The sequence below is a fragment of the Enoplosus armatus genome, chromosome 5, assembly GCF_043641665.1.
Source record: "Enoplosus armatus isolate fEnoArm2 chromosome 5, fEnoArm2.hap1, whole genome shotgun sequence".
NCBI lineage: Eukaryota > Metazoa > Chordata > Actinopteri > Centrarchiformes > Enoplosidae > Enoplosus > Enoplosus armatus.
Window position 1 is genome coordinate 3,676,348 of NC_092184.1, and position 26,502 is coordinate 3,702,849.

At 44.1% G+C, this 26,502-nt stretch overlaps 1 protein-coding gene across 1 annotated transcript; it reads left to right on the plus strand.

The window, feature by feature from the left end:
• The first annotated feature begins 286 nt into the window (after positions 1-286).
• LOC139285256 (alpha-2-macroglobulin) lies at positions 287-26,091 on the plus strand. The gene is made up of 36 exons (XM_070905790.1): positions 287-369; positions 1,857-2,037; positions 2,991-3,147; positions 4,106-4,158; positions 5,115-5,135; positions 5,346-5,514; positions 5,631-5,715; positions 6,162-6,282; positions 6,387-6,501; positions 6,587-6,696; positions 7,795-7,950; positions 8,217-8,453; positions 8,910-8,973; positions 9,681-9,826; positions 10,015-10,164; positions 10,434-10,709; positions 11,134-11,221; positions 11,318-11,456; positions 12,131-12,356; positions 12,497-12,623; positions 14,678-14,799; positions 15,267-15,318; positions 16,008-16,091; positions 16,188-16,364; positions 16,887-16,968; positions 18,645-18,801; positions 20,084-20,158; positions 20,610-20,775; positions 21,908-22,104; positions 22,218-22,433; positions 23,158-23,276; positions 23,840-23,930; positions 24,034-24,102; positions 24,292-24,397; positions 24,513-24,554; positions 25,437-26,091. Exons 1-36 carry the CDS (start codon positions 287-289, stop codon positions 25,457-25,459), a joined length of 4,482 nt encoding a protein of 1,493 aa, XP_070761891.1. The 3' UTR covers positions 25,460-26,091.
• The last annotated feature ends 411 nt before the right edge of the window (positions 26,092-26,502 follow it).

The following is a 26,502-nucleotide window of genomic DNA, read 5'->3' on the forward strand; positions in this document are numbered from 1 at the left end:
CTGCAAAGGTCCAACGAACTTGGGGGGGAGTGACTCAAGAGGGAGGGGGGGTGGCTGTGGTTTGGGGGTATAAACAGCCAACCACCGCCCCCGCCCCCTCCGTTCCAGCAACTTTGTGCCCTGCACATCCGTCTCTCTCTCTCTCTCCCTCCCTCCCTCTCTCTCTCTCTCTGACTCCGGCCCGCATTCGGGGGTAGCAGGCTGGAAGTTGCGTCCTCCTCCGGTGCAGTCCCGGTCCGCTCAAGTCGCCCCGCTGCCCGCAAAGCACCGACTCTGCCCCGCAGACATGGCACCTGTCCTCCAACTGTTTGCCGTCCTCATCGCATCGGCGCTCCCGCGAACTGCGACATCGGCCCACCTCAACGACACGTAAGTGGAAGAAGTTCCCGTCTTGTAAACAAACGGCCACATCTCGCGTGGCAGAAAGTTTGCAGAGAGGAGCGGCTGCACGTGAGAAAGTTAGCAGAAAGTTGAAGATCGTGGAGCGCGTGTGGTGTCACCAGGGACCAGCAAGATCCAGCATCGTTGGCCTCGGGATGCTGTTATGCAATCTGTAGTGTGTGTGTGTGTGTGTGTGTGTGTGTGTCGAAGTTCCTCCATCTGCTACCATTTACCACCATTTGATTAATAATCTGCTCATAGCTGCTCAAATCATTGAGGACAAGGTGGAGCAAAATCCACTGAGTCACCCAAAGTAGTGAGCAGCTATCAGTTTAAAGGTGTTTTTAGGCTGTAAGGCCAAACAGATGTCTTGGGTTTTTTTTTTGGGGGGGGGGGGGGGGGTTTATCAAGATCCCTGCTCTTGGTTTTTAAAGACACAAACTCACTGTCCCTGCGTATTGATCTCAGTTCTGACCTTTGTTTTGCAGCCCTGTGTGCTATCTGCACTGCAGCCACCGTGACTCAAATGCCTTTCATAGTTTTGTATCGGAGTCAAATGACTTTTCATCTTCATCGCCATCATGCAACCACCTCTCTGGCTGAAACGGCATCAATATTCTCAGCAGCACCACCCAAAACTCAATTAAATGTGTCCTTTATTTCTCATTGGCAGCAGCAGCAGCAGCAGCAGGCCCCCCCCCCCCCCCCGTGTGCCAACCAGCCTCAAACACAGAATATTCAGCAGCAGGGTGGTTGGTTGAATCCAGATAATATGGTTGTTTATGGCGTCCTTCCATGCACGTTAAAATAACACCGCATTCTGATTTGCATACGTCTCTTTCAGTGGCGGAAGAAGTATTCAGATCTTTTCCTGAAGTGAAAGTACCAATCCCGCAATGTCAAAAAAACTGTCCATTATAAGTAAAAGTCCTTTATTTGAAATAATACAGCACAGAGGTAATATAATCACAGTGTACTTCAAGTGTCAAAAGTCAAAGTACTTGTTCAGAAATACTCAAGTAAAGTACAAATGCAACAAAATTGTATGTTACAGTACATGAGTAAATGTTACTTTCCACCGCTGGTCTTTTTGGCCACTTGGGGGCAGCAGAAACGAGCAATAAACGCAACACCGACATATTATCACCCTCTAAGTTCATATAGCAATGTGTTGGCATCCGTTTGCTTATTAACACATCCGACAGTTGTGGAGCAACGTTCAATTAACCTGCTCAGCCTCAGTGGGTACTGAAAAATACTAACAAACAATATGATGCGCTACAGGGACAAAACATGAAAAGTAAACCAATGCGAGGGCAACAGTAAAAAGCAGCCCAATGGATCATTTGTGATGAGCAGAGATTTGTGTGTCAGTTTTAGCATTACAGTGGTCATTCTTGTGTATTTTGTAATTGCAGTAATGTTCCTACGTCAGTTATTTCCCGACCAGTGTAATGTCCTTTCTCCACGTGCAGTATCTTTGCAGTGACGGTGAGCTCCCAGGTGAGAGGAGGGAAACAAGAGACCCTGTGTGCCCAGATCCACGGCCCCACGGAGCCCGTCGCTCTGACCGTTGCCCTCGAAATGGACTCCGGCAGCACCGTCCTCTTGGAGGAGGCCGTCAAGCAGGACTTTTACCGCTGCTTAAACTTCCAGGTCTGACTCAACATATACGTACAACACACAGCTTGGCAGTTTGCAGAGCGGCAGGTCATATTTCAGTTTAGATAAACAAAAAACATAAAATTATCTTTTTGGTACCCGCATTCTCGGTGGCAGTGGGGTAGAAAAGAGGAGAACCTTTTAATGTTTGTAGTAGCTTAAATGCATCCGTAAGGTTTCCAGGCACAGTGTACTTCCCTCTCCTCATCCCCGAGTCTTCCATTAAACTAATGGCACAAACACTGGCGTCGTTATGTACCTCATTATCCAGGCGGCGCCATGACCGAGGCTGTCAACGCCAATGGTTCTCTGTAAATTACTGCTCTGGTTTCTGTCACACCGCTGCTTGCTGTTATGCAACTCACGGGCCTTGCTCCATATTGATGCGAAACGACCCGCCGACCCCAATCAGCTCTGTGACAATAGCACTTAGTTTCACTTAGTTTCACTTGGTTCCCCAGTGTTTGGCCCTGCTGCAGGCCCGGTCTGGCGTTAGTCTATCTGCAACTAAACAAAGGCTGCTTTCTGCCAGAGGCTAGCTATGTACCTGCATTCCTCTGGAAAACACCCCCTGCCCTCAGTCTCACAACACACACACACACACACACATATAAAAAAAAAAAACCCGCTCACAACTTTTTGGAAGTTGTTCCCTGTTATGTAATAGCAGCTCCATTAGCAAGTGAAAACATATGCTACACCAGCATGACAGCATTTCATAATTAACCTTGTGACGTGGAAGAGGTCTGTTGTTGCTCAGCTTCAGCGGAGCTCGGTTGGATTCGCTTCCAAGCACTTATTCTAAACCGTTACAGTTGACAGATGTTGCACACTCGCTCCAAAAGAAGGAAAATGTTCGATCGAGAAAAGTTCTTGTCAGCCGGGCACAAAAGGTCCTCCCTTCCTCTCCTCCCTGGTCCTCTCTTGAGTGTGTTCTGGTTTTGCAGGTCCCGACAGTGCGCGCCAGGACTGTGGCAACCATTAATGTCACTATTCAGGGTGAGAGCGCCTCGATGAGCAAGAAGACCAAAGTCCTCATTGAGCCTCCCGCTTTCATCCATATCATCCAGACTGATAAACCGATCTACAAACCTGGCCAGACTGGTACGTGTTAAATGCTGTGGTGCTCTGACCACCATTTGAAGTGCTGGAGCTTCCTGCTGTGTGGTAGACGTGCTGCAGTCGTACTGTTCACACAGTCCCACATTATCCTCTCTGCTTACCAATTCAGCTGCACTTGCACAATTTTGGACTACATTACAATATCTGCATAACGCTGAGCCACAACTTGACAACTTTAGGAATTATGTCTGTATTCAGCACACAGAAGTGTCGGTTCCTCCAAGAGTTCTTGGGAGAAGCTGTGTGCATTTGAAATATGAAAAATAAACCATCAATAAAATCACATTGAATCCCTTGTATGGCTCACACTCCAAAAACACTGAGTCCTCTCTTCCCATAATGCAACTTGACAGCGTCTGTCATTACACCTTGCCGTCTCCAACTCATTGTGCCCCAAGTTATAACTCTCAATAATTTGAGTCTAATCTGAGGTGATGTGGAAAACTGATGGTGTGCCCCTTTTTAAAAAAAAAAAAAAAAAAAAATTAAAGGCACACCCAGCTTGTGAAAACATCGTAGCATTATGGGAAACGTAGTACCCCATGTTTTTGGAGCTTGGACCCCTTCTAGCAATTTAAAGTCAGGATGTCACCGTGTTTCTCATAAACCATAAACGCTTGCTTCCTGGCACTACTGGTGTCTTTGCTTCAACCGAAGAAGATGAAAACCTTATGATATATTTTTAGAATTTCACGCCATCTGCTATCACCAGAAACTTTGCAAACTTCAGCCGAGTTTGGTCTGTAAGAGCGGTGACCTCCTTTTTGTTTTGTTGTGTGCCATGCAAGTAATCTGTCAGATGTCCCTCCTCCCCCCACCTGCTGGCACACAATGGAAAGTGTACTGTGGGATTTTTGTCCTTACTCCTGTTACGTACTGCTGTGTTTATATTTAGAGAATATATTGATGGTATGTTTGTTTTTCCTCCTTTTCCTTAAAGTCCAGTTCCGAATCGTCTCGATGGATTCCAATTTCATCCCTGTGGATCGAGTGGTGAGTTTTTTTATTTATTTATATATCTTTGCACTTCAAAATGACGAACTTTGCAATCTGGTGCGACTTCTCCCAAGCAGTCAGTGAATCTGACGAGTGAGGTCTATTTTGGTTCACGAGAGTGGGAGGTGAAAGGAGGGCTGTTTGTTGATTTTGAAGACAGCGTGGGCGTGAGGCGCTGTGTGGAGTAGTGTGATAAACATGCTGTCAGAGTTCATTTGGCACACACTGCATTTGACCCAAACATCTGAATCAATACGGGCCCAAGGCCTTTTCCGTTGTTGAGAGCCTGTAAGCACGACTGCTAGCGGCGAACGTGAAATTCATTCAGTTGTATCATATGATGAGGGTCGCTTGCTAGAAAGTAGTTGGTCCCTTCATCAGCAAAGCTGTCATTTATAAAATGTGCCTTTTTTTCTTTTTTTACCACATTGTATGCCACTATGTAGCTGCTGCTTTCAACACTTCATGCAAGAGTACAATATTCAAAACATTTTTATGCCTGCACCATTAAATCAAATATAGAAATGTCTTGTACACATATCCCCCCCCAAAATGTAACCTGACGTATTTGGCGTCTTCAGAAACTTTGGGATCTTGATTAGAATTTAAAATAAAGTTCTGTGGGTTTGAACAAAGTTTGTCCACAAGTTTGTGGTTTGAAAATGTGAATCTAAGGTGTGTGTTTGTTTGTTTTTTCCCTTGGATTTTCTATTGACTCTCTGTAGGTTGTGCTTTTCTTTGTCTGCTCAGCCGTGGTGAATATTGCTAACTATCCAGCTCTTCTGTTTTATTAAAAAAAACCAAACAAACTTTCTGCGCATCACAACTTTTTGCTATGGAAGAATACACAAGATAATGTTTTTTTTCTCCTGTGAACTCGCTGTAGCTCAAAATCACTGTTGTGTAATTAGTGCAAAAACACTAAACGCATAATTGTTTTTTTTCTTTTTCAGTACAAAGTGGTGGAGCTCCAGGTAAGACTCACTAAAAGTTATTGTATAACTAGGTTTTCTGAGTGGCGGGGGGGAGGGTGATAAAACTTCTATACCTAGGGGATGGAGTAGGATTTATGTTGCCTTATTTCAGAGGATAAAAAACAAAGCTGCTCTTTTGTGCTTATATAGTATGAAACAGTCAGTTGCTCATGCTGATAGCTATTAGCTCTGAACTCTGTCTTTATGTAGGAGCCCAATTCAAATCGCATTGCCCAGTGGTTGGATAAGCCCATTGTCGGTGGCATCCTTGATCTCTCCCATCCCATGATTCCTGAGGCGGCACAAGGAAGCTACATGATCACCGCCTCGACGAACAAAGGAGAGCGAATATCCCACAGCTTTGACATCAAGGAATACGGTCTGCTGCAGTTACATGCCAACAACTTCAAGAATGTCTCACTGACCAAAATAATGACGTGTTTACGTACATTTCCCAGCTGTAAGATCATTTGTTCTTTTTCCTTTTGCTTTTAGTTTTGCCAAAGTATGAGGTGAAGGTTCACCTACCCAGTGTGATTACCATCCTGGACCAAGAGGCGACCCTAAGAGTTTGTGGAAAGTGAGTGTCCCACCTAAACAGAACAGAGGCACTAAGGTTTAGGACAGACTAATGTCATCGGCAGCTCATCATACAAAGTTGTTTTGTAGTGGCTGCCCACACATAGATCTATTGCATCAGATCAAATGACCAGTATAGATATTGCCCCAAAATTCCTGCCCCCTGGTGAACATTAATGTAGGGGGCGCTGTAACACTGCAAAAAAAAAAAGATTATGCGTTTTTGTGGTCAGTACAAAAACAAAAAAAGGTGCAAAAGTCAAAACAAACTCTGATAAATATTGAGGATTTCTTTTTGACTTCAATCATTAGCCAGTTTGTGTCATCCACATGTGATGTGATGGATATTGTGCTGTCGGTTTTTACCCTAGTAAATGCTACGCTTGCTGTCTGTGGGAAGTTATGAAGGTGATACGGTTCTCTGAATCCTTGCACTTTCTGCTGCAGATACACCTACGGGAAACCAGTCGTTGGTTCAGTGAAGGCAGTGTTTTGTAGGAACGCCATCCGGTTTTACTGGTATTTAAGTGCCCAAGAAAATGACCTCTGCAAGCTGTATGAACTGACGGTGAGTATTCCAGATAAAGGGACTTGCTTTAATCACAGTTCTCTTTCACTCATTCTGTTTTTTTTGTTGTTTTTTTTAAATTGACTCCTGTTATTGTCTTCTAGACGGATAGAAGCGGTTGTGCTACACAAACTGTGAACATGACCGAGTTTTCCCTCAGCAAGAGCATGTACGATGACAGCTTTCAGGTGAATGCTGAAATGGAGGAATACGGCACAGGTAGGTTGACTGAATGTCGGATGCTGTTCGTTGAGTAATCGGCACTAGTTCCTGATGAGCTGTGATCTGTGTGTTTGCCTTCTAGGGGTCGTTCTTAAAGGCAGTGGGCGGACCAGCTTCAGCAGTCACATCAGAACTGTCACATTTGAGGATGCACCTGCAGCATACAAGCCCGGCATCCCGTTCGAGGGAAAGGTGACCAGTCTCATTAATGACCGTTGGGAGCTATAGCCTGCTGTCAGCACAGCACAAAGATATTTTCTTTTATATTTCTTTTTATCCATGCCAGTGGTGTGGCAATAGTCCACCATTTTGGTCCAGAATTTTGACTGGATTCCCAGAACATTTTGTACCGACATGCATGGTCCCCACAGGATGAATCCTGCTGTCTATTGTGAGCCCCTGACTTGTCCTCTAGACATTTTTGTTTTTTGTCCAAACCATACTCTGACCAAATACCTCTAAAAGCTTGGTGATTGAATGCGTCTCACCAAAATGCTCCTTGGGAGTGACAGTTTACTTATCTTCTAAGGTCTTTGTGTACACTGGCTTGTTCCTGTTTGACTTCTTATCATAGAACCAGATATTTTCTAATGCAGTTGCTCATCTTTTGTACTGATGGTTCAATTGGAGAGTGTCATGGTTCAAAAATGAACGGAACTTTTAATTCCTGGATGCTTAAAACAACTGAAATAATGTGTGGCTATTTAGGGTCCCTGGAGGACGAATCCTTGTGTTTTTGGTGACCCCCAACGTTAACCCTAGTGCCACCGTCCATGACAAGGTGTCTTGACAGTTAACGGGCAAATATCCATGAAATTTGTTGTGAATATTCATGGTCCCCAGAGGTTGATTTCTAATGATTTTAAATAACCTTTCTTCTAGTGCCACTGCAAGGCCATGATTTCCAGCAGTACACTTAAAATATGTATCTATTGGGCATATAACATAAAACTGATTACGTTCTTGCTCGCCAGAGGATGAACCCTTTAAAATTTAGCCACTCCATTAGCTTTCCTCTTGTGCCACCTTCTGGCTTTTATCATCTTTGCACATATCTAATACTGTAAAAGGCATATTTCCATTAATACTTTTGAACACATTCGTGAATTAAAGGGAACAAACCCTTTAAATCTTTAATGACCAGCACCACAAAGTTTGTATTTTTAGTCCTACTGGAAATGCTGGGGAGTGGCAAAATCATTAGCATGTTGTGGAAGGATGAACAGTTTGTCTTGATATGTCTTGAGAGTCTGCTTTTTGGTCAGCTTCTGCTTCCTGAATTGCCTGCAGGTCAAAGTGATCGGTCCGGACAACAAACCTGTCGCCGATGAGGCAGTGTACCTGTTTGCCAGTGACGCACAAAACTTAACGCTCACTACGGACATGAAGGGCATGGCTTCATTTTCTTTGGACACCGCCCTCTGGAAGGACACTGTGACTCTAAAGGTAGGTTACTGCTTTGTCAGTTTTTCAATTCAGTTCAAGGGCTTCCTATTAGCAACCAGTTCAGTATTTATCAATTCTACAATCAATAGCTAATTAAGGAAACTTTCCATCATATCGATCATGTTGGAGATTAACAACACAGACCTAAATTCGTATTAAATGTTTTTGTGAATTGGTGTAATGTAGGTTCATAGTAAGAAGGGGTTGATAAGTGAAGGTTGTTGAGTGAAAATCTGACTTTTGACCCGCGGCTGTTGTGTCAACAGGCGAGGTCTCGGAAGACGGAGAAGTACGAGCAATATGTGCCCAATGTGCGTCGGCCGGAGTACAGGTCGGCCTACCACCACGCCGCAGCATTTTACTCCAAGAGCAGTAGTTTTTTGAAGCTCATGCAGGTCAGCGGGAAGATCCCCTGTGACAAAGATGCGACCGTGCGTGCTCAGTACATCATCCAGGGGGAGGAGATAAAGAAGGGACAGGAAGTCCTGGACTTCTTTTACCTGGTAAGACTCGTGTGATGTTATGAGCTGCTGTCAGTATTTTAACACTCACACTGCTACTGTGTAGGTGACCATCAGCCCAGTGGTTCAGCTCATGTCTGCTGATTATTTACATTTTTAGAAATACACCTGGTCATCTCCAATGTTTGGGAGTCCTGTGGTGTTCAAAGGATGCTTTATTTGTTCTAACTTGGCGAACTCTGAGTAGTTGGAACTGGTGACAGTGACATCCATCACGTTTCAGAATCACTTAGATAGCGCATCTTGCCTACGTTATGGTAACGTTTTGTTGAACAGTAATTAAACCACTCTATTGACTCAGTCTCTGTACAGGCTTTTTTTGCACATGAGGTGGACTTACTGAGGTGTACACAGAGTATAAAAATGGACTCCAGAATTCTGTGAATTGTGTAAGAACCACACATTAAATTTCTCTGCCTGTGTTGTGTGTCTTTGTAGGTGATGTCCAGGGGTGGAATTGTGCAGCACGGCCGTGTCCCAGTGGCTGTTAAAGCAGGAACTGGTAAAAAAACTAATGTTACTTAAACTACGCTTTACACTTGACATATGCCGTCGTTGCATGAACACTGCCGTTGTCGTTTATGTTGTCAATCCCGCATTCACTGCCCTGCTGCAGTAAAAGTTTACTAGCACACAAAATCCACATCTGAAAAAAGTCCCCAACAAATACTTAATTTATTCCCGTTTGAGTGATGTTTGCTAGAAACAACAGTGCCCGCTGTTTTAGGAAATTACTGAGCCTTTTAAAAATCAGTCGGTGTCGGTTTAAAGGTTTATGTCTTCAGTAGGAACAAAATAGCATAGGGATAAGAGCCACAGTCAGACTGGGATCTACAGAAATTACTGTGAGATTGACTTAATCTTGGGATTTGTTGACCGCAACAAAAACATAGAATATGCCTGCCTTTAATAATTTGTGGGGCGCCTCAGTAGCCCAATGGTTAGGGCACATACCACATAATCTCAATGTTTGGTTCCAGCCAAGCCGGGGAGACCTTTTGTCGCATGTCATACCCCCCCTTTCCTTCCCCACATTTCCTGTTTGTCTCTGAACCGCCTATCAAATAAAAGGCAAAAATGCAAATTTTCTAGGCTTCAGGTAAACCTACATAGCTACATTAGCTTCATGCTAACCTAGCAGAGTGTATTTTGATCGTTTCACACGGTCCCGTGTCACATTTCCTTGTCCTTCTGTGTTTCATGCCGCAGTCAACAAAGGAGAGTTGTCCATGTCACTCCGTCAGGTTACAAACCTGGCACCAATCGCCCAGGTGGTGGTTTACACTGTGATGCCCAGTGGAGAGGCTGTGGCTGATAGCCAGGACTTCCCCGTTCAGCTCTGCCTCAATAACAAGGTACCACCTGAATGTACCCTTTAGGACTTTTTACGACATAAAGCTCCAATAAAATGAGTCCAAGTCTTTTGATATTCAATGAAAGATGAAGAAGTTTAGATGATTTGAAGTCTGGTACTTGTGGACCTCACCTCCTTCTAATCAGCTCTCAGACTTAATGACTCTCCACCTCGGTGTCTCCTGTGCAGGTGTCTCTGAGGTTCTCCTCTCTCCAGGAGCTTCCGGCAGAGAAGACCACGCTCAGCCTCCAGGCTCACCCAGGCTCCATGTGCTCTGTCAGAGCCATCGACCAGAGCGTCCTCCTGCTGCAGCAAGAGCAGGAACTCACTGTCGACTATGTACGATACCGCTCCCCAGTGCTGGTTTGACCCATGTTAGCATTGGTACCATCGGCACCTTCACCAACAGCTGATCATTGTAAAAGGCACAGTGCCTGCATTTCAGAGATGAGAAAAGTTATTTGTTTACAAAATGTGGTGCGGACTGGCCTACTTATTTGTATTAAGGATTATGTAGACCTTCATCATATTGGTGGACTGGCCTGTACCTGCTGGCTCATGTTTGTTTGTTTGTTTGTGTGTTTTCTTTGTTTGTTTTTTTTGTGCAGTTGTACAGCCAGCTGCCGCTACAGAAGCTGTCAGGATACACCTATGATGTTGAAGACCTTGAGCCTTATCCCTGCTTCCCTGTGCCAATGCCGGAGCCGGAGCCGGAGCTGGAGCCGGAGCCGGAGCTGGAGCTGGATCCTGAGCTTGAGCCCGAGCCTGAACCAGAAGTCGAACCAGAACCGGAGAGTGCGGTCAACGTGGAGGCTGGTCGAGCGAAGCGCTCAATCTACTTTAAACCGCCCAATCAGAAGAACGATGTCTACAGCATCTTTAAAGTAGAAAATGGGTCATTTGTTTGGCTATTAAATATTAGGCTACTAATATATAGTCAGTTGGATATTTATAAGAAAAATAAATATAGAATATGCTGATTTATCTCTATATATCTCCATCTCTAGATCCATCTATCTCTATATATCGCTCTATGTATCTCTCTACCTCTATCTTTCTATTTCATATTCTCTGTCTTCGTCTCCATCTATCTCGATGTATCTCCATGTCGATTTATTTCTGTCTCTCTCTCTCTCTCTCTCTGTCTATATCTGTCTGTAATTCGAACGTCATTTCAAGTTTTACCTGAGGCATATAGTCGTCTTCTGTTTCATTCTGTGTGTTCATCAGTAGCGACCAAATCATGTACAATATACGATTTTACAATCTCTGACCTGGTTTTCATCTCTCCCTCTCTCCCCCTTCCAGGAAATTGGAATCAAAATTGTGACCAACTCCGATGTGAAAAAACCTTACAACTGCCATGAAAGGAACTTTGAGCCATACTACTATGATGGTATGTGTTATGGTCTGCCACTGGTATTGTCCGTTGCTTCCACTGTCCATTGACATTGAGAACAAGCAACTGCCATTACACTGTGAACTTATGTAGAAGATTCAACAGGGTTTATGGAAAGGCTCGTAGCGGGACCTTCTCTCTCTGATCGACAGCTGGAGCGAGCTGGAATGACCGAGGAGACTATTAGAACATACTTCCCTGAGACCTGGATCTGGGAGCTGGTTTCTGTTGGGTAAGTTTTAGTTGTGTACTTGGATTATTATTTTTTTGTCCTTGTGTTCCTAGATGTTGTAGACTCTCCAGTTCCTATGGCCTTCAACATGATGCCACAGAGTGCAAGTGGTGTGCTGAAAGAGAAAGAGGAGGAGAAGAAGGAGACCGTTAGGACATTCTTCCCTGAGACCTGGATCTGGGACCTAGTTGCTGTGGGGTAATGATAATATATCCTATGAAAAGGATCATCAAACTTTTATTTTCAGACATTTGTGCATTTTGAACACTGATGGGAGTATATTGACAAGATGATTTGTCCTGATGATTTGTTGTTTTTGTTTGTGTTTGTTTTTTTTATTCGATTAACCATTCAGATGAGACATTTATACGTCAGAAAATAGTGTCGGGGGGGGGGGGGGGGGACAAGTCAGTTTACGATGATATTAAACATTGTAAAGTTTTTCTACAAAACTTATTAGCCGTGACTAAATAAGGAACAGTCAAATTCAAAGTTAGGAAAAAAGACATCCTTATATATTAAGTGTGGGTGTGGTATGAAGATGTGGTACAAGATATCTCATCATGCATTAACGCAGATTGTCGTGAAATTTGCTGTTTCGTGTTTTCACTCATAAACATTTAAAGTGAACTCCGTGCTGCTTGAGCTCATTCATTTGACTCTTGTTTGTACAGAGACAGCGGCTCAGTGAACGTGGAGAAGACGGTCCCTGACACCATCACTAAGTGGGCAGCTGGAGCTTTCTGCGTCTCCTCTGTGGGCTTCGGCGTGTCGCCCAACACCGGACTGACTGCCTTCCAGCCGTTCTTCGTCAGCCTCACCTTGCCCTACTCTGTCATCCGAGGGGAGGTGTTCACACTCAAAGCGACTGTCTTCAACTATCTCTCCAAATGCATTATGGTAAACGTTTGAGGCCTTACAGATTTTTTAAAAAGAAGTATGATGATGTAATTTTAAGGTTCACTTTTGCACAAGTCCATAGATGTGATATATTTCTATTTCTGTGGCTGAGCATGCTTTGTCTTTGTTTCTGTCTGCAGGTGCAGATTACACTGGCTGATTCAGACCAGTACACCGCCAGAAACTGTGACGGCTGCCAGTACAGTGTGTGTCTGTGCGGGGAGGAGAGCAGGACCTTCTCATGGATTGTAACTCCAACTGCCTTAGGTACAAATAGATTTAGAAATGAACTTTTTTTGTTGAAAGTGATGCTGTGTGGTAATGCAGCTGTGAGTGCAGATTGATTTGGAAACCACCAGTGGTGAAAAGTACACTTACTCCAGTACAGTTTTGAAGTACTTACACTTCAATATTGGACTTCACTCTAATTATTAATAATATTAATAATAAGAAAATATTTTCCATTGTGTTATTGCTATTTTGCTATATTGTTATTTTTGTTGTTGCAGTAAGTAACAAATGTAAATATGTTTTCCACAACTGAAAACCACACAACAACCAAGGCTGAACAAATCCTCAAATGTGTTATTTCAGTAGGAGAAAAGGCTGTTTCTGGATCTGTAACAATGTACGCATGGTGATGGACAATCATGAGAAACTATAAATGTACTTTTTTTTTAAATTCAGGTAAATGCAGCAGTCTTAGGTTTAAAAAAAAAAAGTGTTAAGAAAACATTTAAAAAAATCCCAGGATGGAGTTGCTATACTGAGGACACTGGGATCATGTCTTCTATATTTTATATATTCTCTGGAATTTGGGGACATTGATATTTCAAACAAGGCTAAGAAAAAATGATGGAATAGATAAATTCATTAGTACAGCAGTTATGGGGAGGACATCGCAGTTTTTCAGTGCCTAAAAAAATGACAAAGCATTGAATAGAACAGTTGAGTGGATCACACATGGAAAATATCCCAAATTAATAGAATTTTCAGGTCTCTGTAAATTATTATGGGGCGGAGGGGCTGCTTAGGCTTCTGACCTCCCGGATTTGTAAAATCCTGGCTACAGCCTACCATCAAAATTTAATTAGCTTTTCCTTTGGCTGTGGCCTACATTTAAAACCCCAGAAAATGTGTGTGTGTGTGTGTGTGTGTGTGTGTGGGGTGGGGAGGGGGGGGTAGTACTTCTTTGTAACATTAAATATTTATGACTAAATAAGCAACACACTTGAAAAAAAGAACCATACATATTTATTCAAATATGATTAATCCTGATTGGTTCACAGATATATGTGCAATCCCCTTTGTCCAAATGAGCTCCGCCCACTTCAACCCCAGAGCACAGAAAAACACATACTGAAATGCTGAATATACAAAATGTATTCTTTTAAAATAGTTTTTGATGTTAATATCTGTGCAAAAATATCACCTATTGGCTTCAATCTAGAACTGTAACTAGCTCTGCTCTCCCTGCCTGTTATTACCGCCACTAATAACATATTGCAATCTTTACATCTTTGTAATTAGATACTGATGTTGTTTGTTCCGTCCCACCCCAAACTGACGCTCTCAGTGACAAAGATGAGACGGAACAAGCTAATTAATCTGTATTAAGGGCACTGGCAGCTGTTGCGTCTGCACTGCTGGAAGCAAAGACAGGGGGGCTGTTGTTGTAACGCTGCCTGGCCTGAAAGCAGAGGATTTCTATCAGCCTCCATCAGCAGGGATGGAGACGAGGCTCTGATGAATGTCAAATTGCGCTCCTCTAACTCCCCCTTAAAGGAATGCTGACAATCACTTGTACTAACAAGTCAGGTAGTATCTCTGACGAAACACTCAGAAACCTCTCCCTCGGGGGGTGATCTGTACTTGTCCTCTGTGTGAAGGATTGTGGGCTGTGAAGGAAGGGAGGGGGTGGGAGATGGAGCAGTATGGGGGAGAGGCAGTATAATAAGGCAACAAATAGGGATTAATGAGGGCGAATAAGATAGGAAATAAGATGGGGGGATGGGGGGGGTGGGGGGGGGTGCACAGAGAGGAGGGATGGAGGAGCAGGGAGGATAATGAGTGGGATTGAAAAGAAGATGGCAGGCTGTTCTGCCTCCGTACACAAAATGTGACAGTGTGACAGGGAGCGGCAATCAGAATAACACTCTGTGTGTGTGTGTGTGTGTGTGTGTGTGTGTGTGTGTGTGTGTGTGTGTGTGTGTGTGTGTGTGTGTGTCTGTGTGTCTGTGTGTCTGTGTGTGTGTGTGTGTGTGTGTGTGTGTGTGTGTGTCTGTGTGTGTGTGTGTGTGTGTGTGTGTGTGTGTGTACAGGCCAGGTGAATCTGAAGGTCAGCGCAGAGGCCCTGAAGACCGATGTACTGTGTGGCAACGAGGTGGCCACCGTCCCCAACATGGGCCGGATCGACACGGTGGTCCGCACCCTGCTGGTGGAGGTCAGTGACTGTCAAAAGCGCATGGCAAAAGCCTGTGGTGTAAAAGAAGAAAAGACAAACGATATTGTTACAAGCATGCAAACACGGAAGCATCAATAAGATTCCTTTCAGAAAAGATGCGTCTTGATCAGAAGTGAAACACGGTCGGAACTTTGCTTTAAAACGTGCCGGGTTTTTTTTCCACATTTGTGATGAACACAGTTTGTGCCATGGTTTAGCACCCATCCGATTTATTATCCAGACTGTTAGAACCAGCTTTTGAAATGGAGTCACTCCTCTGGGTTCACCTGCGTCTTTCTTGACGCGTCTAATTATGAACACACAAGCGTTTGTTTTTATGAGGAATAAGATATATCAGGCTTTAGATGCACACACACACACACACACACACACACACACACATACAACACTTGTTAGCAGGACTTTTAACGAAACTCAATACAATTCTCTTTGTCTCTCTCCTCAAGGCTGAAGGAACACCACAGATGGTCAGTCATAACGCTCTCCTCTGTCCTGCAGGTGAGCGTTCATAATCGTCCTGTGCAACCATCAGCGTCTGTTATCTGAGAGCCTCGGGGGTCGGGGGTCGGGGGGGGGGGGGGGTTAAACGGCCATCTTGATCCTGATTGTCTTTCGCTGTCAGTCTGTCATGGGGGACAGGGTCAGAGGTTGGATTTCTCTGTCGTTCAGTGTGAGGGACGCTTCATCCTTATTGGCCGCTCATTATTGTGAAGAAGCGCTTGCCCGTCAGATTCGAGATAAGAGCGTCTGAAATGGAACGGGTGGCGGTTATCTACCGTGTCAGAACAGGAGGATAACAACAGCTGTAGTTTGGTTTCTACATGAAGACGCTGACTCTGACGTTTAAATAAAATCACACATCACTGATAGCTGTAGCTTAGCATAAAGACTGGAAGCTGGGGGAAACGGCTAGCCTGGTTGTGTCCAACGGTAAAAACCAGCCCCTCCTAAAGCTCAAATTAAATTAACATGTTTATATTTTGCATAAAAACCGAAGTGAAAAAAAAAAGTGAAGCCTCCACATAACCACAGCTTGCATGCTAAGCTAACCACGTGCTGGCTGTAGTGTCATATTTGCCGCGTAACTCTCTGCAAGACGGTGAATCAACACATTTCCCAAACTGTCAAACTATTCCTCCTTTTGCGGATCGCTTATGTGTCGTCTTTTCTGCCGTCTGTGTTGCCAGAGGGGCCTGTGGAGAAGAAGATCTCTCTTCTGATGCCTGAGATGTTTGTGGCCGGATCAGCCCGGGCCTCAGTCTCTGTACTCGGTTAGTGACGCTATTTGCAGACACTGTCGTCGGACCGCTGATGGACCGGCTGTCCCTGTCTGCAGTATTTTAATCTTTCTCCCGTCGCTCCTGCAGGCGACCTGATGGGCCGCGCCATGAAGAACCTGGACAAGCTCCTGGCCATGCCGTACGGCTGCGGGGAGCAGAACATGGTGCTGTTTGCTCCCAACATCTTCATCCTCAACTACCTGAAAAGCACGGGTCAGCTGACCACGGAGATTCAGGACAAAGCGACTCGCTTCCTGGAGAGCGGTGAGTCGTTCTGTAGTGTCTCCGTAGTTTTATAAATCTAGTCTCATGGATCTGTTAGGTAAAGCAGCCATCTGGGATTGCGTTTCACCGTCTAGCCCAGTGGTTCCCAACCTGGGGGACGGGACCCCCACAAAGGGTCCCAAGATAAATCTGAGGGGTCACTAGATGGTTAAGAAGATAGGACAAGCAGAAAAAAACTGTAATCTTTGCTTTTTGAATGACTAGATAATATAACTAGAAAGGTTTTGGTTCTGGCTCTGGTTCAGCTAGTGACAACCAGGACACAAACGCAAACAGCAAGAGGGGTCTTGAGCAGACGTTGCATCATTTTAAGGGGTCACACGCTGAAAAGGTTGGGAACTACAGGTCTCGTCAGTATCCGAAACGACAGCCTCTCACCAACGTAGCCCTTTGCATTGTCTTTCAGGCGAGGCTGTTTTCTCTCTGCGGGCCTTGTTTTGTAAATGTGATGGTTTTGTTGTGCTGTGTGTGTGTGTGTGTGTGTGTGTGTGTGTGTTGTAGGATATCAGAGGGAGCTCACCTACAAGCATGACGACGGTTCCTACAGTGCCTTTGGGAAGAATGATGAGTCCGGAAACACCTGGTCAGTGAACTTGCCTCAGTACCATAATGAGGGGGAGGGGGCTGCTTAGGACACAAACACTAGATGATGACGTCGTGGAACAGCGGAGACATTTTCTCTGAACATACAGAAACTTTAAATTTAAAAAAACCAAAAACAACAAATTGAGTCAGTTGTAATCAAAAGCAGTTTCATATTTTAGCTAATATAAGAACATCAGTCCAGTATTGTAGGGGTTTTAGTAATGATGGAGCACACATCATACACCAACACACATTATTCAGTTAGAGTGACTTTATAGTATTGTATTATTTTAAGATTATATCTAACATGTGAAATGATTCATAATGTATTTAAGTTTCATAAAAAGCCCAAATACTTGTAGAAAGTAAAAACACTAGTACTGTCTGTTTGCTTGCGTTCCCTTTACTTACACACCTATCACTAAAACTTGATGCTACCAAAATAGAATATGTTTATATGATTATATAACTCGTGTTTTAAAATGTTTTATAACTACTGATGCAACTGTAACATGTAACAGCTCTTGCTGTTAATTTTTCAGCTCAAATCTCACACTCTCATTTGATGAGAGAATAAAAATGACATGCAGACACAGTGGGGGGTGTTTGGCACCAGCAAGCGTCCTAATAATTACTTTATGGGGAACCTGCCAGAAAATATTAATATTTGCATTTAATGGGCTTACCGCACAGTGCCTCGGGGGATTTAACAAACCCTTTAGCTGTTTGAAAGGGTGCTGGGCAGTTTGGCACTTGGTGAGTGTGTGTGTGGGTGTGTGTTTGTGGTTGGGAGAAACTAGGGCTCTCAAGTGTTCAATTACATTAAAATTCCAGCAGGAGATTGGATGGACACGTCCAAATCACTTAAAATCGCAGGACTTTGGAACAAGGAACTTGTGAGCAAGTTTATTTAAAGCTGCACTATTCAGTATTTTTGCACCAACAGCGGCTCAAAAGGACCATGTGGAATGTGACAGGCGTTGATAATAGAGATGAGCCCACAGAGATTTCAGCTTTTTAGCCTCTTTTTTACCTCATTGTTTTTGGTTTCCAGACGTAGCAGGCCGCAAAGGTGCTCTGATGAATCCACTGAGCGTAGTGGAGCATTTAGCAGCTAAAGAGTGAGATATTTCCCCTCCGGAGTCGGCAGAGAGCAAACACAGAGCTAAAATGAGTGAATGCTGGACTGGAACGCGGCTCCAGATGAATGCTGCCCTCCGTCCGCTAGATGTGTGAATGAACAACTGTTTGCACATTTAATCTGTAAGATAATCAGAATCAGTGTTGTGTTTGCAGCTTGTTCCGCTGCCCCCAAGTGGTGAGAAAAAAAAAAAACCCCAAATGTAATTAATGAAATATCTGTGTGCATACTGATTATAGTGCAATGTAATGTCTATAACTGGGTTCCCTCTGAAGCGTTACGTGCGAAGACATGGCCGTGACCTTTGCTGCCTCTCTGTCTCGTGTGCAGCTCAGAGGGATACCATTCTTTTGTCAGGCCGAGCGCTCCGCGTTGCTGTGAGACAGGAGGTTATGTAATTGTCTGAAGCTGGGTTCATTTTGGGTTTACCAACACAGGCGCACAGGATTAGATTTGTTTTCTAAAACAAAAAAAAAAAACTGGAGTGTGTGTGTGTGTGTGTGTGTGTGTGTTTCCTGTATGTGAACCTCTAGGCTGACCTCTTTTGTGATGAAGTCCTTCGGCGGGGCGAGGCCGTACATCTTTGTGCATCCCAGGCACATCAAAGATGCCAGGAGGTGGCTGTCCAAACACCAGCGCCCTGACGGCTGCGTCAGATCTGTGGGGAAGCTCTTCCACAACGGCATGAAGGTAATGACAGCAGTTTGAACGTGGACATTTGAGATGGGAGGATGTTGGTTTCGCATCATCCGCTTTCTGCAGAGCTCTGCTTGGTGTGAATGTCTTCCTATAAGACAAAATCACAGTCAGCTGAATGTGGGGAGCAAGTTGCATGGAGCTTTCTGAGAGCTGTGAGTGTGTGCAGAGAGCAGGGATTGCCCCAGGCCTGCAGGCACACACACACACACACACACACACACACACACACACACACAGCTGAGGAGGCATCCCAAACAAATGATTGCCAGCCAGCCCCAATCAAAACTACAGCATCTCCTGAAGCCAAGGACCGTCTAAAGAATTTGAAAGTGCTTTTATGTAAAAGGTTGATTGTGTTTTGATGTTATTCTGTTTAAGAGCTTCAGAAATGACATCGAAGCCTTTGCTGGTAATATTGGCTCATTGACAGTATACAAGCTGGCGACCTTAAACCTTTCAACTGCGTTTAAATTGCGCAGTGGAGAGCGGACAGGTGTGTGTTTGCGTTCTCAGGCAATGAGCTGATCGGTGCGCAGGTTCTCGCAGCTACAGCTTCCATCCAGAGTCTTAATGGCCAAGGTGTGCGCACGTGTGATGAAGCAGCGATGCTGACAGTCAGCAGTAACAAAAAAAACCAACCCATCTAGTGCTCAGTGACAGTAATGAGTGTCACACATTGTTCCGGGGTAACAGAGCCTCAATCATGGCGCAGTGCGGGACATGACTGATATCTGTCGCTGAAAAGAGAAAAATACCAGGCGCCCTGGTGGCCTGGGGGAGGGGGGGGGGATTTAAGCTGTCAACCTTGCCACCTGTAATGAATCTTTGTTGCGTGTCCTTCCCCATCTCTGTCCCGTCTTTTCCTGTCCTCTCGCTACTGTTGTCTTAGGCATTAAAGTGAAATTAGAGTTAAATATTGCAATCAGCTTTAAGTACTCCGGTTCCCGTGATGTGGGCAGGATGGTAAATATTAAAATATTATGCTGTATTATTAACATTGTTGTGGATTTTTTTTGAGCTTTGTAAACTGTGAAGCTGTGTTCTCACAGAATGCTATAATATGCTGCAAAGGACAACTGGATGTGATAAAAGGTCAAACAAACAACAACAAAGCATCAAAGTAAATTACAACCCCCCCCCCCCCCCCCCCCCCCCCCCCCACCCCCAAAACTATGGATGGATGTTACGTACATGCGTTGTGTCAACAATCAAAATGTTCCAGTTTAGTGTCAGTGACGCTGCTCCGTCTCTGACTGTTCCTGCTGTTCAACAGGGAGGAGTGAGTGACGATGTGTCCCTGACGGCCTACATCACCACCGCCCTGCTGGAGCTGGACGCCAACGCCACGGTGAGTCTCGCCCCCCCCTCCCCAGACCGCCACGTTCGCCTCTCGCTGCTGCAGCTGTGAGATGTAACTCTTTGGGTCTGCCCTCACTCTAAATGCTCACAGATTCTTAGAATTCATCATTTTTAATAGAAATTCTTATTTTTGGAGGGGAGGTACAAATGAACCCCGTCCTCCGAAGGGATCTAGAAAGATAGAAATGTGGGAGTTTCAGTGTTTACTCTCTGACTTTCTGTAACTTAATCAGAATCAGAAAATCAGTCACCTGTGAGAGCTGTTAGAGGCAACACTACATGCCCCCTGCATTTGTCTGTAAGAATTGCTCAAACCTTAGAGCGACTCTAATCTTTGGAAGCCTGCAGAGAAATTGCTTCATTAGTTGTTTCAGTTCCCTCCCTTCTGCATATTCTCCTGCGCACCGTCTCATCTTTGTGTTTTGCCTGCGGGGCGACAGGACCCCATGGTGCAGAACTGCCTGGGCTGTCTCAAGGCAGCAGTGGCCGGCCAGCTGGACAACCTGTACACCACCGCCCTGCTGTCCTACACCTTCACTCTGGCTGGAGACCAGGAGATGAGGAGCAAACTCATCACGTACCTGCACCAGAAGTCCAACACGCAGGGTGAGACGGGGAAAAACCATCAGCAACATCTGCACTTCTTGCTTTTCAGCAGATTTTACCAAACATTTTGTACGGCTGCCACCGAGCAGCATGAGCACTAAAACTAGAAAAATGAAGACGTCTCTTTGCTGAAAATGTGCAGTTTAAATATGAAATGAAATAGTTGAAATACTGAAACTACAGTTGTAGTTGACGTGGCAGTCAAAATATAAATACTGAAAGAAGTTGAAATGGCAAAAATGGAAAATGGAAGCGCTGAGACAAGTAGAAGTTTCAGTTCGAGTGTAAGCATTGAATGAAGTTGAAGTGTCAATTGAAGCCGTTGAAGTTCAAGGACTGAAAGGAGTTGAACTGTAGGTGATAAATTGTGCTGAAAGTTCAGTTGAAATGTAAGTCTTGACAGATGTCAGTTGAAGTGTAAGCACTGGTTAAGCTGTCAGTTGAAGAAAAATATGAAAGCAGTTGAAATGTAAGTCTTGACAGATGTCAGTTGAAGTGTAAGCACTGGTTAAGCTGTCAGTTGAAGAAAAATATGAAAGCAGTTGAAATGTCTGTTTACCCGAGTATGTCTAAAGTAAAAGTGTCAAAAGTAGCGCCGAATCGTGTGCACTGTTAGCAGTTCAAGTGTCAGTTGGTGTGTAAGCACTGTTGGCAGTGTTCAAGTCTCCATTGACATGTAGTGAGTGAAAGCAGTTGAAGTGTCAGCAATGAAAGCACTTGAAATGTCTTCTTAAGTCAATTAGACAGCAGAATGTGAGTTTGATGTCACCCACTGTGAAATACGCACCAATGTATTTCTGTCTGTCTGTTATTTTCATATTGTTCATATTTATTTATTTATTTTTCAAAATGACAAGAAAAAGTCTTGAAAAATAAAAATAAAAACAGGTTTGTAACAGGTGTAGCTTGGCTGTTGGTGTTCTGAAGGTTAAACACAGGGGAGACGATAATTTCCATGATGAAGGAGATTTTGTCTAAATAATAATAATAATAATAATAATAATAATAATCGGTAATACACTGTGTGTAAATCTGTGGGCTGTAGACCGACATGTACTCATTGATTTTAACTGGAGTGCACATTAGTCATTGCTCACCTCCTAATAGATGACTCCACTGTTCTGACTGGCAGGTGGCACCCGTCACTGGGACAGAGCAGGGGCTTCTGGGAAAGGCCTGGACTCCTTAGAGGTGGAGATGACCTCCTACGTGCTGCTGGCTCTGCTCTCTGGTCCGGCCATGCCAGAATTTGGTCTGGATTACTCCTCCGGCATCATCCGCTGGCTCGCTCAGCAGCAGAACCCGTATGGTGGCTTCTCTTCCACACAGGTAGGACAGACCACACACACGGGGGAGGGGTTTATGGGAAGCCTTTACCCCCCCCCCCCCCCCCCCCCCTACTCACTGTTTTTAATGACACATTTAACCTCTCCGCTCCTCAGGACACTGTGGTGGCCCTCCAGGCTCTGGCTAAGTACGGCGCTGCCACCTACAGTGAGGAGGGCACCACTACAGTGACGGTGACGTCGTTGGGAGGCCTGAACAAAGAGTTCACGGTGGATCAGCGCAACAGGCTGCTGTACCAGGAGGAGAAGCTGAGCGAGGTCCCCGGAGAGTACACAGTCTCAGCCCAGGGACAGAGCTGCGTGCTGGCACAGGTACGACCGAGCGCAGGGCGAGCCGCTCGCAAGAGGAGACAAAAATAAAATTCAGAGCAGCAGACAACAGCAGTATATTTTCATATATATTCAACGTGATTCTTATTTTTTTGCGATTGAATTTAAAGATAGTTTGTCTTTTTAGCTGTTGTTTAAAATAATTGAAATTTCAATGATGTTGACTCTTTCAAATGTACGGTTCTTTTCTATTAATTGCCGCCGATATCTTTGATAAAAGTGTATTGTTCCACCGTAAGTTAGCTTTTTTTCAGACGTATCTTTACATTACATTTATTGTAGCTGACGCTTTTATCCAAAGTGACTTACAATAAGCGCGTTCGACCCACGTGGATACAACCCAAAAACTTACAACAATCATGCAGGTACACCAGCTTCATCAAATAGATCTTCCTCTCAAAATGTTTATGTTTTCTATTTTTTTTTTTTAAAAATCAGATTTTTGTTACCAGAAATCCGTATTGACCTTTTAAAAATACTCCATCAATCTGGCTGCAATCCCAACTACTTCAAGGAGTGGAAGTGCGTCATGAAACATTAATTAGCTTCAGTGAAACCACTTGAATATGAACTCCCAATATTTTATTGGGAGTTTGGATCCAGATTTACCTACAGAGCAATGACCGTATACATTTAGACATTTCATCAAAACTGTGGCAGGGGTTCATAAAAGGACAGATGTTTGTGACGGTCCGTCTCTCCACAGATCTCCATGCATTACAACGTCCCCCCTCCCCCCGACTTCTCTGCCTTCAACATCTCCACCAACACCATGGCCAAATGCAACATCAGCAGGCCTCAGCTTATCCTGTTTGTGCACGTCAGGTACTCTGTGTGTGTGTGTGTGTGTGTGTGATGGCAGACGTTAATGATGGTATTTTGTTGTTAATAATTACTCCGGACTTCAGTGGAGACAGTCGAGTTGCATCAGCAAATAGCGCCATGATGTAACACAGCACAGTAGCTGCATTAACAATACAGTGGCAACAGTTAGCTCTTTAATTATGAGAAACCTTAAGTAATGGCGTTGACCTTCTGAGATGACCTTCACACAGACTTTTTGTTAGTGTTACGGCTGCACCAACTGCAACTCATTATGACCTGTTCTGTAAGCAGATTGTATCGTTTCAGTTTCACACTTTTTATTCCTAATCTTTCCGGTTTGGGTTTAGTTTTCACTTCCTGTTTCAGGTACTCTGAAAGAGAAAGTGCTTTCGAACACTCCACAACATGGAGGGAATGTTAAACGTGTGCCACAAGTGTGGAGATTCGGTTCACCACAAATACAACCGTCGGGACCACTTGCAGTGAAGCCACAGTACGTGAGCGGCACTACCGCGTGGTGTTTGACTTTGTGTGTGTGTGTGTGTGTGTGTGTGTGTTGGCAGGTACCAGGGCAGGAGGGAGGAAACGAACATGGTCATCATCAACATCAAGCTGCTGTCTGGATACATTCTGGATAAGAGCTCCCTGAAACTGGTCAGTTCTGCACATAACGAAACCACGAGCAGGCAGGGACTAACCTGCATCACAATGTGTGTTGGTTGTCGGCGTATACTGACGGCAGTCTGTGCTTTCGCAGCTGAAGAGCGACCGCTCGGTGAAGCGCGTGGACGTGGAGGAAGGATACATCAACATCTACTTGGATGGGGTAGGAAGCGCTGGCGGAGTGACCGCGTGTCTGGTGATAGTGAAATAATGTTTTCCCGAACAACCCACCACTAGTCACACCATGGTGTGAATATCAGCATATCTGAGCAGAAGAGTCCTCCTGTATGCGTCTCTATGCGAGTTAATGGGGGAAGTTGGAGAGAGTGTCAGCATTTGTTTCTGGTTGCAGTTGAAGCAGGATGAGACAAAGATATACAGCGTGACAATAGAGGAGGATCTGCCCGTCAGGAACCTGAAGCCAGCTGTGGTCAAAGTCTACGATTACTACCAGACAAGTAAGAGCGTCATTCTTTCCCCCCCCCCGCTCGCTCTTCTTTTACTGAAACGAACGTGAGAAGGGAGAGCTCCGACTGTGCGTCTCATGTGTTTCTTTCCATGTAATGTTTTCAGGTGATGAGGCAGTCACTGACTACACCTCCCCCTGTGCAGAGAGTAAGTAACCTTTTAATAGTTACATAGTCATCACATGGCAGGGCGTCTTCACAATGACAATGTCTGAACCAGTAATTTATGGTGAAAACGGCGTGAATTAAAAGTATCAGTTACTCAGTTTTGTTAGTTTCCGATTTAAGGAACGTCATTGGTGTAAATGGCTGCTTTTTAAAAGTGTATACAAATGAAATGTGGCTCACTGATCACACTGTATGTTACGCTATTTTACGATACAGTGCTTTGGCTCAATTTTCAACGTTCCAACGTGCAAAATGCTCTACATGAGGTAATGCATCCCGCCCGAGTTTATCGGAGCGCCGCGACGATTTTTATGTTCATCACTGATTAGTGAATAAGGCGCATTACTGTGAATCTACGGTCTGAGTCAGTCCACACTGAATCCTACAGTCACACAGGACAAAATAACGACTGTGTCCGTTTACTCTTTCTGTCCTGCATCGACCACAAAGTTCGTTTCCGTTGGCGACGCCTTGGATATTTACACCAGCCGAGTCGAGTCACGTGAAATACAGGAAGCTACAGTAACGCTGGCGAAGTAACTGGCAGAGCGTTCCTCGTTGAGGCAAAGCAATTACAACACATTAAAAGGGATTTATGCTAATTGTGCTATTTATCTTTGACTTCGGTGTATAAACGTCTGAAGTTATTGATAATTTGACCCTTGAAGTGTACAGTCTAGATTTTGTCACTGCACCTGGTTCATGCCATCTTTTATAAGCGTCCCATGACGTCTTATTGAAGTTCATTAGCCAGTGGTTGCATCACATAGAACTGAATGTCAAGACAAAATCCATGTGACTGTTATTTCTCATCAGTCTCTGGGTAGTTTGCAGGTAAATAACTGAAATGTTTCCTGTCTAGGTGACACCATCAACGAGCTGTAAAATCCTGCAGAAAGCCCCCGACGGGACGTCTTTCAGTCGGAAGGATTTGTCAGAGAAAGAAACTTCTAGATGTTTATTTTTTTCTTAGACCGTTTCTTTATTATTATTTCTTTTTTTTTAACTCCTTTTTAAACTTTTGGTTTTAGCTGTTTCATTGTGAGTGAAGGCCAATTTTTGTGTCATTTTCTTTCTTTTTTTTTTTTTGTAGCTTTCGACTGTTTTTGTTCTACTCTGTTCCATGGTAGTCTTGTCCTCGTGTTAGTGACGGCTTCCCATGCCGACTGTCTCGCTCCTCGACACTGGAACCTTCACATTAGAACCCGCTGAGTTCAAGAAAAGCAGCCCATGTTCTGTAACAGTTCTGTTTTTAATAGATTCGACAAAATCCATATTATTCATACGTGAAAGTAACGCATGAGACATACAGGGTACCAATAACACAGTATGGTCCGAGTACTGAGTGTGTGTGTGTGTGTGTGTGTGTCTGTGAATCAGGATCTACTTTCTAGAAAAACAAGCACAGTCTCATGAGTGTTAAGTGAGTTATTGTGTGTGTGTGTGTGTGTGTGTGTGTGTGTGTGCAGATGTGTGTGTTCTGCTGTACCAGTAAAAAAAAAAACAAAAGGTAGATTGATACATCACTACCATACAATTTGAAATGTAACTGACAATAAAATTTCTAAAATGACAAAAATAAGTAAAAATTGTACTTCTTTCCATACAATACTGTTTCATTTCATTTCAATAGTAAGATTCTTTTTTTCTTTTTTTTTTCATTCAGGCCTCTTTACAGTATATTTAGTTTCCTTTCTTTTCAACATAGATAACAACAGTAATGTATTTACCACCTACTATCAACGGACATGATTTAACAGCCTTGCCAGTGTTGAATAGTTTGGTTTGCACGTGTTAACTGTGCAGGGAAAAGTAAAGGCAAGGGGGACAGAATATATTAAGGTCTTTTCACTAGTCTTCTTCTCTTTTTCTTTTTTTTTTTGTTGTAAGAAGTAAACGTGTCACTATCTCAGGCACCACAACCATAA